General features: G+C 35.6%; 1 protein-coding gene across 4 annotated transcripts in view; it reads right to left on the reverse strand.

The window, feature by feature from the left end:
• LOC136832839 (tyrosine-protein kinase BAZ1B-like) overlaps positions 1-13320 on the reverse strand; it is a 193388-nt gene that overhangs the window by 39461 nt on the left and 140607 nt on the right. For all 4 annotated transcript variants that reach the window (XM_067094492.1, XM_067094491.1, XM_067094493.1 and 1 more), the window contains exons 20-21: positions 9169-9305; positions 3053-3235 (exon numbers count right to left, since the gene is read on the reverse strand). In XM_067094492.1, coding sequence (XP_066950593.1) covers positions 3053-3235; positions 9169-9305 — 320 coding nt within the window. The remainder of the gene's footprint in view (positions 1-3052; positions 3236-9168; positions 9306-13320) is intronic.

The raw sequence follows: 13320 nt of genomic DNA on the forward strand, positions 1-13320 counted from the left end.
ATAATAATAGCAGTTCTACTTGACCAAGGAGTCAGTTTTAGTCTTCCATACAGCTGGTCTGAAGGATTTACTCCTGAGCATTGGGTGAAATTTTAAAAAATAATAGTTTACCTTGTAAAGTAGAAAAAGATTAAAAGAAATGGGATACAAAATAAACATAATGCAATTAGGGGCCAAAGGGATGTTGCAGGAAGCCTTCACCAATCATAATAGCAACACAATCACACCCTAGGTGGTACTCCTTTGCAATGACCACGGCAGTTTACTATTTCTCACATTCTTATATAATTATGTTCTACTATCAAATTATGTTATTGTTCTTGTTTCAATCTCATTCCCAAAATGATTCTCATGTAGGCAAGGGCCCAGCAGAAATGGATAAATTTGAGACAGCCAGTAGAGAAAACTGAGCTTACAAAACTACATGGCAAGCTGAATTACTGATTCAATAGTCTTTATATCCAGAGATGCTTGCCAGGGCAAATTTGTTGATGCTAGATGCATGTCCACCCAAAAATTTAAATTCTTTAAGTACTGCTTCCACAGCAAAAGAAATGCATACATGAAAGGAAAAAATACATCTGCATAATGAATAAAGAAAAGACAATGTATAAACAAATTGCTTTCATCCCTATTCCTGATGACTCTCATCTTATGCTTGATACTGTTCATCTCAATGTTCAATGGACAATGTGTGTTAACCTTTCACCATTACCTATGGTAAACAACTCTGGGAGCCCCAGTGGTCAGATAAGTGTTCGTCCAGCAAACATTTTGAATACCCAGATTGTCAGCAGAAATTAAAATATACGTGTCAATGGGTCTACAAGCATGCGATCATTCAAATGTGGGATTGTGTTTATTTCTAATTAGTTTCTTTCTCTTATACCATTTACTTTAATCATTATTCTGTTTACTTTCTGTATGCATAACTGATTCTACCATTTTCTTACAAAATTTCACAAAAAAAAAAAAAAAAAAATACTGTGACTGTTGCCAATTATGATACTTAATGCTATTTAATTACTGTATCTTCAGTCTTTTATTTACTTGTCCTCTCATGTATTAATTTTTAATAATTGAGCAATGCATGAAGTGAGGAAAATGAGGAAAATTGGGGTGAAAAGGGGAAAGGGACGCATTGTTATTGTTTGGGTAGGATCCACAAGATCACTTCAAGCCCAGACAATATTTGTTAAAGTGAGTTGGCCTTGACAGGTCAGCAAGAAAAGGGAATGATAAATACATACTTAACACCATTCTTAAAGCATCAAGACTATATACTTACTAAACAGTGCAAGTAAAATTGGTATACAACATACATGTACGTATTAAACAGTAAAAGGGTTAAATATTAGTCTGAGTACAAAAATGCATACAAAATATTAGAATATAAAGTCTACAGTTATAGAACACAACTACTGTGCATTATTCAGATATAAAACCTTTGAATAATACTGTACGTCACTTTGATGTTGCTACTGCCAAACGTTCATTGTGAATATGCACTATTCCTTACATGAGGAATACTGTTTGAGAAGGGCCTTACAAGCCAATAAATACACGGGTGAAAGCAACAATACACTTAAGAAAATAAGAATTAAAAAGGCACTGCATGTGTGTGAGCATTTGTCCACACACTAATAAATATCTAATAAGAATCTCTAGGTACATGTTTGTGCAGGGCAACAGCCAGGATTTCTTGAACGAAGTTACTAATGCCCAGCCAAGACTCACTCATTGTCACACATACACAAATCAATTAATAATACTGTAACTCTAAGCTTGGTAAAAATATTGCAACTACAGTTACTTGGTATGGTATACCAAAAAATTTACAAAATTCTTACAACACTCAAAAAGTGCTGTAAGCAATCGTAAACTATTTTCTGCGGCTGAAGTCTTTAAATATGTAATGCACTACTGTAAATTTCTTGATCGACACTATTCATCTTTAGGAAGGTAAGTGTTTTGAAAATGCCCAAAATAGTCTGAATAGCCTAATAATCTATTTTTTTTTTTTTTTTTTTACAAACTATATGACTAAAACCTCCCAAAAAACCTTTAATCCCATAAAAAAAAATACGGTAATTCAGAGCCACAAGAAGAAATCTCTTTCAAGCAAGATACATCAATTTATAACGGAAACGTGGTAAAGTCCCTCGTACCCTCCCAAAACAGAAGCCTACAAATATAACCTTTATATAAAGCAGCAAAGAAACGAGACATCTTCCGAAAAAAAAAAAAAAATATATAGAAAAAAAGTGCACTCAAGAATAAAATTCTGGCATATTCAGCCATAAAAATCAGAGCAAAGCCCCAGCCCCTATACTCAGTATTGAGACAACAATTACATTAGGGATATTACTTTTATTAAAACATGGAATAAAAATATTGAAACACAAAGAAAGAGATCAGCTGCACAATGCCTGATTACATTAACAGTACAGTACATTGGAATAATTGCCATTGTTATAAAGTATTTTAACCAGATCACTGGGGTAATATACAGTATTTAGCTTTTGCAAGGCCCAAAGAATATCTTTATTAATAGCAAAGTTTACAATTGGATTAACCAAAGTGCTTTGTGAAAATTTCTTGCATCATAGCATCTTTTGGATATTCTTTTTAATCTTTACAATTTCAGAGACATGATTCTTTACCTGTGTATGTGGTTATTTTTAAGAAAGAATGATCAATTTCTTTTCCTGTGCAGAACCTACAATCATGTAGCACTAAGGAGTTGCTGCAGAGGATACTAAATGGCTGTTTTTACCTTCACCTTTTTCCCTGTTTAAAGAAAAGTTATGTAATGGGGAAATAGCCCCATTGTGCAAGTTTGCCTAACCAATAGTTTAGTTTAGTGTGTACTTCAAGCTTCTACTCAACATGATTGCCAGAGAAAATCAATAGTGATGTGATCCATTCTCTTGCTGTGTTAGAGAGGTTAGAAAACTAATTGGTTTCACTAACTCTGATACAATGGACATAGTCAACTAAAAAAAAAAATAATAATAAAAAATAAATAAATATATAAAGATACATGGCATACCTGGTTTCTTGTTATTTTTCTTCTTTCTTTGTTTTTACTTGGTTGACAGCCAGGACAAAGCCAAGGCTCTGGAGGTTCTTCATTGAGTTGAGGACGCAGACATCTCCAATGGTAGCTACCCTCGCATCTGTCACATATTGCCAATGGAACCGAAGTGTCTTGCGCCCTACATACCTTACATTTCTGTAATGGATTACGGAAAAGCTTATTCAAAAATAGAACATTAGATGTTTTAATCATGTACCAAGTGGAGAGACAGATTCCACAACATGTATTTAGATAATTGGAAAATACAAGAATATACACAATGCAAGAAAGAGATAATAAACAGACATGCAGACAAAAATTCATATGACTGCTTATGAGCACACACTTATATACAGTATATATAAAATCTTCAAATTTTTAAAATAATTTGTATTTTTCTTAAGTATACACATTGTAACTTTCATAAATGAAGCATCCCAGTGCATTTCACTCTTTGGCTTTGTACTAACTACAAAGACAAATGAATTTCAGTTAGGCCTGGGCATTGCCCTGACCTCTCTATCTCAGCCATTGTAGGGATCAGCCCAAATGTAAAACGTAAATATAACAGAGAAAAAAAGAACTGAGAAGAGAACCAGTGATAGATTGATGAACAGGAGAGAGAGAGAGAGAGAGAGAGAGAGAGAGAGAGAGAGAGAGAGAGAGAGAACAGGATATGTTATGCTTAGCAGGGTGCGAGTATAATCTACTGAAATAGCTGAAGGAATGACAATGGAAGCAAAGTGTCATGAATACGTAGCCAAAATAATCACCATCGAAATCGTTAAAGAAGGCCATAACAGCCTCACCTGTGAAGCTTAGTTGTGCAAATCTAACCAGAAATCTTAAGATTTCTAGTGATGTAATTAGTCCCACCTACTAAGCAGGGATTAATTAATTTAATTACACCCAGAGGAAAAGCAGATAAGTAACCAGGATAAGCAAGATAAAATAGAAACATAACAAAGAAAAATTCCCACTATTTCAGAATTGTTGAGATGTGCACATACAGATGGTATATACTCAGATATAAATAATGGTGATCACCAAAACACTGAACCTAACGAAAATCAAGGAGCCTATACCTATAATTGCAACAATGTATAAATAAGTTGTGAAAGTGAAGGGAAAATATTAAATGAAGTACTGCTCTCAGATATAATAAATAAACCAGACATAAACAGTATAATAGAAATAACAGAAAAACCACTGGAGATGCAAAACTTTGCTATTTTTCAGACATAAAAGAAGAAGAAATATGTTGTGTTAGCACAGCTGATGATAATAAAGTACAATTTGTACTCAACAGACCAGTAACTTTGTACCCAAAACGTTTAACAAAAATATATGAGATCAAAAGAGGATGTAAAGGATAAGGGTGTTCTATTACTGAATGAAGATTTGCCAGATTTTGTAAGAATGGATAATTCACTTGTCCACATGAATAGTGATAACTGCGAAGTTCATGTCCAAAACTATTCAGATAACACTATACGCAGGTATTGTCTTTTGCATAGGGATTCCTATTAACAATCCTTTACTAACAGTAGAAGAAAAAGCATTTTTCTCTATAAATGGCCAAAACTCTCAAATAAATCAAAAGTAAATAAAACAGATTTTCCAGAAAACAGACACAAGTTAATTCAGGTGTTAGAGAAATACAGAAATGTAATAGCTATAGAAGGAGATAAACTAGGAAGAACAAATGTTCAACAACATAGAATTTTGTTAGATGATGGAGCCAAGCCATTTTTTATTCCTAATTACAGATTACCCATAAGCCAGAGACCCATAGTTCATAATATGATAAAGGAAATGAAAAGAGATGGAGTAGTAATTCCTTCTAAATCTCCATATAATTCCCCATTATTACTTGTTCCAAAGAAGGATGGTGGTGGGAGACTTGTAATACATTACAGGAAGTTAAATTCCAACACAGTTCCAGATAGAATGCCAATAATCCAAGATATGTTAGCTCAATTAGGAGGGGCCAAAATATTTTCATCCTTAGATTTGCATAGTGGATACTGTAGTACATTTAGATGAAGAATCAAAACAATTCACAACCTTCAGCACACAAAGAACATTTACAGTTTGAAGTAATGCCATTTGGACTCACATCAGCCCCATTAACATTTGTCAGATTAATGTTACAAATCCTAGGAGATATCGAAAATGTTGCAGTATACTTGGATGATGTTATAATTTTTAGCATAGGCTTAGAAAGTCACCTCAGAACAATAGAAATGGTCCTAGAAAGATTAAGAACTGCACGAATAAAATTAAATTAAAGAAAAGTCAATTCCTGATGAAATCCTTAGAATACTTGAGTCATGTAATTAGTGAAGATGGACTGCACATGCAGGCAGGTAAAATAAAGGCAATAATTGATTACCCAGCTCCCACTAATTTGAAGGCATTAAGAAGGTTCCTAGGTATGGTAGGTTATTATAGACCTTTTATAAAGGGTTTTGCTACTATAGCCAAACCTTTGATAGAACTAGCAAAGAAGTATATTAATTATGAATGGAAGGATGAACAAGAAACAGCCTTTCAAACACTAAAGAACAAATGACCAGGAACCCTGTTTTAGTCTATCCAGACTTTTCCAAAGATTTTTAATTGGCTTGTGATGCCTCAAGTACAGGGCTAGGAGCTGTATTGTTGCAAAAGGCAAACACTAGAATGAGGGCAGTATATTATGCTAGCAGAGTTTTAAACCCAGCAAAAAGAAACTACAGTACCACAGAGAGTGTTTAGCTTTATATTGGGGTCTAAAGAAATTTAGATACTTTTAGGTCATAAGGTTAATGAGCTTACTGATCACAAACTGATTTGTGACTTATTTAAAAAGTGAGCCTTTACCAACAACATGAAGTTCAATAGATGGTTCATTAGTGTATTAGAATTTGCCCCAGAATTCAGATATATTCCAGGGAAATTTAACACCTTGGCAGATGCATTATCCAGATCTCAAGAAGAAACAGAAAAATGTATAACCACTAATACATTTTGTTTTAGTTGTCAAGTAGTAGATTTAGATCTAGAGAGTAAAAACACAAGAAAATGATGCAGAAATCAGACAAATAGCAAGACAATTAATGCTAGATGAATCCTTAAAACTTGATTTTCAATTAATAAATGGAATAAGCAACAGTGAAGAATGGTTATTTTCATCTATACATCCCAAAAACACTAATCAAAGAAGTTTTAGAACTAACACACTCATATAAGTTAGCAGGATATCCAGGAATTAAAAAAGACAAGCAGAACCATAACCAGAAATTATTTTTGGCCAAATTGTAGTGAAGTTGCCAAAAATTTTGTACAAAACTGTATAATTTGTAATCATCATAAAGGTAATGTAAATCTTAAAGCTCCACTTGAAAAACATCCATCAGAATTGAATCCATTTCAGGTAGTAACTATGGACTTTTTAGGTCCATTTCCAAGGACTATTAGAGGAAATAGACAAATATTAATCTTCTTAGACTATCTAATTAGATATATAGAAATCGTACCAGTAAGATACAGAGATGCAGCCACAGTAGCAGAAGCCCTTAAATCTAGAATTATCACAAGACATTCATGTCCACAGGTTGTTCTTACTGATAATGCTGCTGAATTTTCTAGTGATCTTTTAAAGAAATTATGTGAATTTTATGAAATAAGTGTCAAATAACAGCTTATAAACCATGTTCTAGTGGAGCAGTAGAATGAACTAATCGTAAAATATAGGGTATCCTGAAAACTTTAGTGAGCCCACGGACGGAAAATTGGGACTTAGCAACAAAAGACGTCCAGTTCACATTGAATAATGCTGTAAATGAACAACAGGAGAATCCTCACATTATTTGCTATATAATTACCAGAAAAGAATGCCTAACACATTATTAGACGATGCAACACCACCCAGACATACTTATAACTATGATGACTACATTGCATGGAAGACCAGACATACTTTCGAGACAATCGTGAAAACAAGGAAAAATAAAAGAGGTTCATAACACTCATGTCAAATATTATAATAAAAGTACCATTAAACCAGACTACTTTAGGTACTGAAATTTATGTACAAAATCATGTTCTACAAGGGCCAAATGTAAAGCTATCTCCCAAGTTCATTGGACCATATAGAGTTGTAGTGTTAAAATTACACAAATATAGGGTAATTAATGAAAGTGATCTAAAGGAAAAAGTACTTCACTGGAATCATATAAAAGTAGTAAAAACAGATCCATGTCTACTGAAGTTATAGATAACATAAGACATGAAAATATTGTAGATATTGTTAATATATAATATACAAAACCGACAGAGTTAAATATATGTATGTATATGTATTGGTATTAGTCTGAAAATATCATAAATATAATGTATGTAGTGAAACCTATAGATACCGAAGCAAATGTAGAACATGAAAAAGAAAGAATAGACAAAATCAAAATGCAGAACAAATGGAAAGAGGAAGATATGAAAATACACATGGTATAAGAGAAAAATTCAACCCAAGACTCTCATAAAAGTATGCTAATTTTACCAAGTTACACATGTTTTTTCTAACAATTTTTAAAATGTTTTGTAAAAATTATAATTATAGTTCACACAATACCATAACAGATAAGAACTAAATTAAGTAACAAATTCTGAGTATACTATGAGATATACTGAGATGGGGAAATACAGTACCTTCTTGTGAGGTATACATGTTTTATTCAATATTTCTTTCCACTTTAGTATGCAAAATTACAATTATAGCTGACATACCATCATAAAAGATAAGAACTAAAACAACAGCAATACCTGAGTATATTTATGAGCAAATATATACAAAGATGTCTTGGGATAGGAAGGTGCAATACATTCCCCCATGAAATCTCAAGGCATAATGAACCACCTCTATCCTGTACTGAGGTACTAGAGTTGCTGTGATAGTTGCCATAAGTCATTTACAGCCCAGTGAAGTGATATGAACATTTTCCCCACAAAATTCGTTCAAACTGTATGGAGCAACATACTGATCCTCACTAACTCTAGATCTATTATTATGCCTCACATGATCATGCCCTTCCAGGTAAAGCAGGAGTGCTGGAACTCTTTCAACAACTTTACAGATTTCTGAGAATACTAATCAACTTGGTCTTGATGTGCATTATTTTTATTTGTTGTGACCTATTCATTTTAATAAAGGAGCTGTCATAAGACTGATGTATGAATAAGTTATAAAGAAATTATTTTTAGGCTAGAGTATGTATGAAGATCATCATAAGCTAAATGATAGGGAACTGACTGATCATAATGCTAGCTATGCTAACTACTGACTGTAGCCCTTCCAAGATGTCAAATCACACTTCTACTCTTAAAATGGTTTTTCAGCTATTTTCATCTTCCAATTTCTAATATTTGCTAAAACAATATGATACTCCTTACATTTAATTTCTGTTTTATATCTTTATTAAGCTGTGGTTAATTTAGTATTTTGCATCCTTTTCTTTGACATTATCTACACTTTTCATACCAATATTGAACAATGTTTCAGCTTCTCCATCCATTAAACACTGAACTACTGTACATTAAACATCTCCCTTGGCTTCTTGAAACACATTATATTCAGTACCTTCAAATTCAGATTACCAACATAGCTATTTTAGGCCTTCTACTAGTGTTCCCTAAAATTGTAACATTGCTGACAATTCTGGTCTTACTCTGTGCTATGTATAACAAAAAAAACTTATTATGGTCTTTCTTATAAGCATTTCAATTCTAATTATCCTTTCATTCATTCAACCCTGACCAATTTGCAAATTGTCATGCCTCCATTCATGCAGATTTTCATTTTCCTTTCACAAGCAATAGCTTCTGTCTGAAATCTTGAAAATATGCTCTATATACCCTTACTAGAGAATCCAACCTTCCCCATTTTCCCAGGCTTAGGGCTGGTTACTGATGATTCATCATATCAGAGTTTCAAAAACTATATCTCTACTTGTGAATGAGCTTTTCTGTAAACAGTCTTGTGATAGTTAATTCATAAAGTATGTCCAATTTGTGATGAAAAATTTTAACAGTTTCAATGACCTACATACCTTTGTAGCCATAGATTTCTCCCATTTAATGCATGAATCAAACATGCCCACAAGTAGATGTAGACGTGACAGCGTTGAACAACTGCTAACAGCATCTCTCCACTGTTGTACAGCACTTCCCTCCACTTCTTCATAATCTAAGATTCCAAATATATAATTTCCAAATATTAAAATTAATTTTTTTTCATGTACAAACCACTCACTTTATGATAGCCTATCTTTTATGTCAGTGCAATCTCTTCACACCCTTCACATGTCATCCTTTCAACCTCCCATCAGTGTGCATCCGAATACATGAGTGCTCCTGGGGGTAAAAACTGGTAATTCTATGGATGGTCTGAACCAGCAATATGGAGGAAAGGATGGAGGTACTTTCTGTAAAATAATGGGTTTGAATAAGAAAAAATTATATAAAAAATAATTTCTCCATATGAACCCATTACTCCACATAACCAACTAATGCTACATCGTCCCGTACGGCAACTCCTCATTATTCAACTAAAATGCTACATCGTCACGTAAGGCAACTCATTATTATTCTACTTTATATCTTCTAAGTCCATTGTGCTGCTGAACTTCCCAGGATTAAACCAGTTATCTCATTTTCATCCTGCACCATTTATTCACTTTTATTTGATTTACTTCACTTTGAAGAGTTGGGCTCAGGATTGAATGAGTTTATTCCACTAGAGTGTCTTTTGCCTTGTCATTGGTGCTTGCATGTCTGCTGTTTAACTGTGAGAAATCACTTTTTCAGTTTTCAACAGCTTCATAGTTTACACGATTACTTCCATTCAGATTGTAATTACTACATGATTTTCCACTTTTACCATTCATAGATTTAGTAAAGATTGTTTATCTAATCATGATTTTTTCTTTTCTCAATTCATTTTTTCCATGTTTATCTTGGCTATGCCTTACTGACTTTTTTTTAAAGTTCTAGATTATGAGTGTATTAAATGAGTTAACTTTGTATCCTAATCAAGCAGCTTTACTATGATACTTGGAAAAGGATCACATTTGTAATTATGTAGGACCAATAGTATTCCTGCCAAAATGACAGTTTAGTGTGTATGGGGGCGGTCCACAGATCAGTGGTGCCTGTAAGCTTAGCCGTGTATAAATATTGGGCTTCCAGCACCAAAGTGATACCTTAGACACACTTTTCTCCTCAATGTGCCAACATTTCCCCCATTAAAATCATGCATGCACAAGTGGTGGTGTAGATCATCTGTGGTACTGGGGGTCTTCTCACCTGACACAGCTTCTCCAATATAATGTCTTCCTTTTTTTTTCTTTCTTTCCATGCACTCCTCTTTACCTTACCCAACTGATTTTGCTCACAACACTGGGCAGGGTGCTGTTGCAGCATGTCCTTTTCTAGTATCAGGTTTAACACTATTTAGTCTGCTAGGACTTTTATTTCAGCTACAACTAAATTGTAGAATAGTTTGTTTAGTGCAGTTGTGGGGTCTTTTGATCTCCAAGTGTTAAGCAAAGAGCAAATTCATTCTAGCTTTCTATTGATGTTTCCTGAACTAAGGTTATGTTTGATTTTTTATTCCCTCATATTTAATTATCACCTTTACCTATAACTTTTCTCTTTTTGCAGGCTGATTTCCCTTTGAAGCCCTCTTAGGCTAACAGTCTAGTGACTCTGTCCATATGGGTTTTCAGCTGAAGATTTTAAAACATTAAGATGTAACTTCAACGCCATGACTCCCTCTCTTAATGATCTTCCTGTCACCAAAGGATGGACATTCTGGTCTCCTTTTTCTACTGCTCCTTACAATTCCACATTCATTCCTCCTAAGCTGTCCCCTCTTCTAGCTGTTATTCAACCAATTCCTTCATTGTTGGAGATTATTTATTCAGTGGACAACTTTTTGGCCATTTGAGATGGTTTTCCTCTGACCTCCAGAACCTGTTCCATTTTGCAGTTAATATAACCTTCCATGAATGAGTGAATAGCAAGACTGCGATCTGCTTCTCGATCAGTACATTTACTGCTTTGGTTTCATCTCTTGACAACCAAGCTAACGTGTTTAACAATATCCCCTTTGGTTGTGCTTGTGTATGTGCTTCTGTATACCCAGCTGGGCTTGAGTACTATCCTGTTCCTGCTTCTGCATACCCAGCTGGTTTTGAGTACTATCCTGTTTATCCTGTTCCTATGTACTTAGCTGCTCCCTTCTACTCTGATCTGGCATATCTGTACAACCACAACCTCCCATATAATCAAGAACTTCATGGCATTTGTCAGCTTCTGCATATACTACATATTTAGGAGTATAGAATTTAGGCTAAAGGCCAAGCACCGGGACCTGTGAGAACATTCAGTATTGAAATGGAGACAGAGTAAAGAAGGTTTGAGAGGCATAACAGGAGGAAAACCTTGCAGTTGCACTATAAAGCAACTGTTAGGAGAGGGTGGAAATTGAGATTGAACAAAGAGTATATGAATGGAGGTACAGTAAAAGGAATGAAAGGGGTTGCAGCTATGGGCTGAAGGGACGCTGCAAAGAACCTAAAGCAATGCCTACAGTGCACCGCATGAGGTGCACTGACGGCAATAGCCCCCACAGGGTTTAGAGTACTCGACCACATCCATATCTAATTCGGTTCAATATGCAGGTCCTGCACTCTGCAGTTACCCACTGGAGTACCCATAATCCCCATTTCAAGTCTGCTGTTCTGTCCTCACTCAAATATCCTACTGCCAAATGGTCCTCTTTGGCTGTCCCCTTGAGGCCCCTTTTGTCCAAGAATATCTTGATGCTATGTCAAGAGGCATCTTGATTGCCTGGTCCTGCTGGTTAGATTCTTACTCAGCTGCCCCTTTTTACTCTGCTTTAGCATCCTTGCCAATACTGTAATAACAACCTGGTTCCAAGTATTTGAAAATTTAATGGCTTTTGTTCCTGACTGTATTGGTTTGGTTCTTACAGAGTTCAACAATGGTGAGCCACTAATTCCAATGCACATCCATGACTCACATCATCACTCCCCAGCCCGTCCAAGCAAGTGAATTCCCATCCCCTTTTGAGTCCAGTCAGCCCTCCACATCTCTCATTTTCCTTTGGCTCTTTTCAATCCACCAACACTCCTTGCTATTCATGCCTGACTGTATATCCTTTTCTGCAGCCTTTCTGTGACAATCCACCTCTCACTTGTTCTCCATTACCTGCCATGGCTCAAGAAGTTTCACCAGATCCAAGGTTGTTCTTCAAAATCCAGGCTCACATCCTTTGCCACTGCTTAGGGTGGTCTTGCTACCTTCATGCCTTGTTAAACAGCCTTACTGCTGCAGAAATGGAAATGACCTAGTGTCTCTGGGGTAGAGTTGAAGTGTTATACTGATAGGAGTGAGTGCCTGGTAATACCAGTTCCTAGACTGCAGGTAATTCACATTCAGCAGATGGGAAGGACCTTGCAGGCTTACCCCTTCCCTCCAGCATTCTTCATTTCATGCTTGCTGTATGGGCTACTTGCTAAGTGATGACAGAGATGTAGTACTACATGACCTCTCTTGCTTGCTACCTTCAGAACTCTGATAACTGCATGTATCTGACCCCATGGTTTCTGACCTTTTCTCAGAGGAAGGATATTCTAAGTTATGGAAACACACACACACACACACACACAACCAGAGCCATTAACTAGGATGCTTCAGCATCTTGTCCTCATCTGCTTGCTGTGCTTCCTGACCCAGGTCATTTTATCAACAGAGGACCCCCTTTGGTCAGCACAGGCCATTCTCAGTTGTCCATGCTAGGTATATCAGCATGTTCAGCTTATAAGTCTCACACATGGAAAGTTGCCTTTTTGTTCTGGCAGACATGACCAGTCTCAGTCTAGTCACAAGGTACAGATTCTTAGAGTTCTGAAGATTCTACGCAACAATTACCACCTTTGATTCCCTCTGAACTCCCATCATCCGGTGAGATGTAAGTGCTCATCAATGAAGTATATAACCTCTACGCCACATAGCAGGTCCATGAGGAGATTCTTCCACAGACTGGGGTTCTACAGCCTTTCCTCTCCTTATCTTAAACCTTTGGGAGGCTGGAACCAATTACAGATCTTAGCTACCTCAATAAGTTTCTTGGAGGGAGACTGTGGAGTCTGGAGATTGGTGTGCTGATGGAACTT

This window comes from Macrobrachium rosenbergii, chromosome 50 (genome assembly GCF_040412425.1).
Source record: "Macrobrachium rosenbergii isolate ZJJX-2024 chromosome 50, ASM4041242v1, whole genome shotgun sequence".
NCBI classification, from domain to species: domain Eukaryota; kingdom Metazoa; phylum Arthropoda; class Malacostraca; order Decapoda; family Palaemonidae; genus Macrobrachium; species Macrobrachium rosenbergii.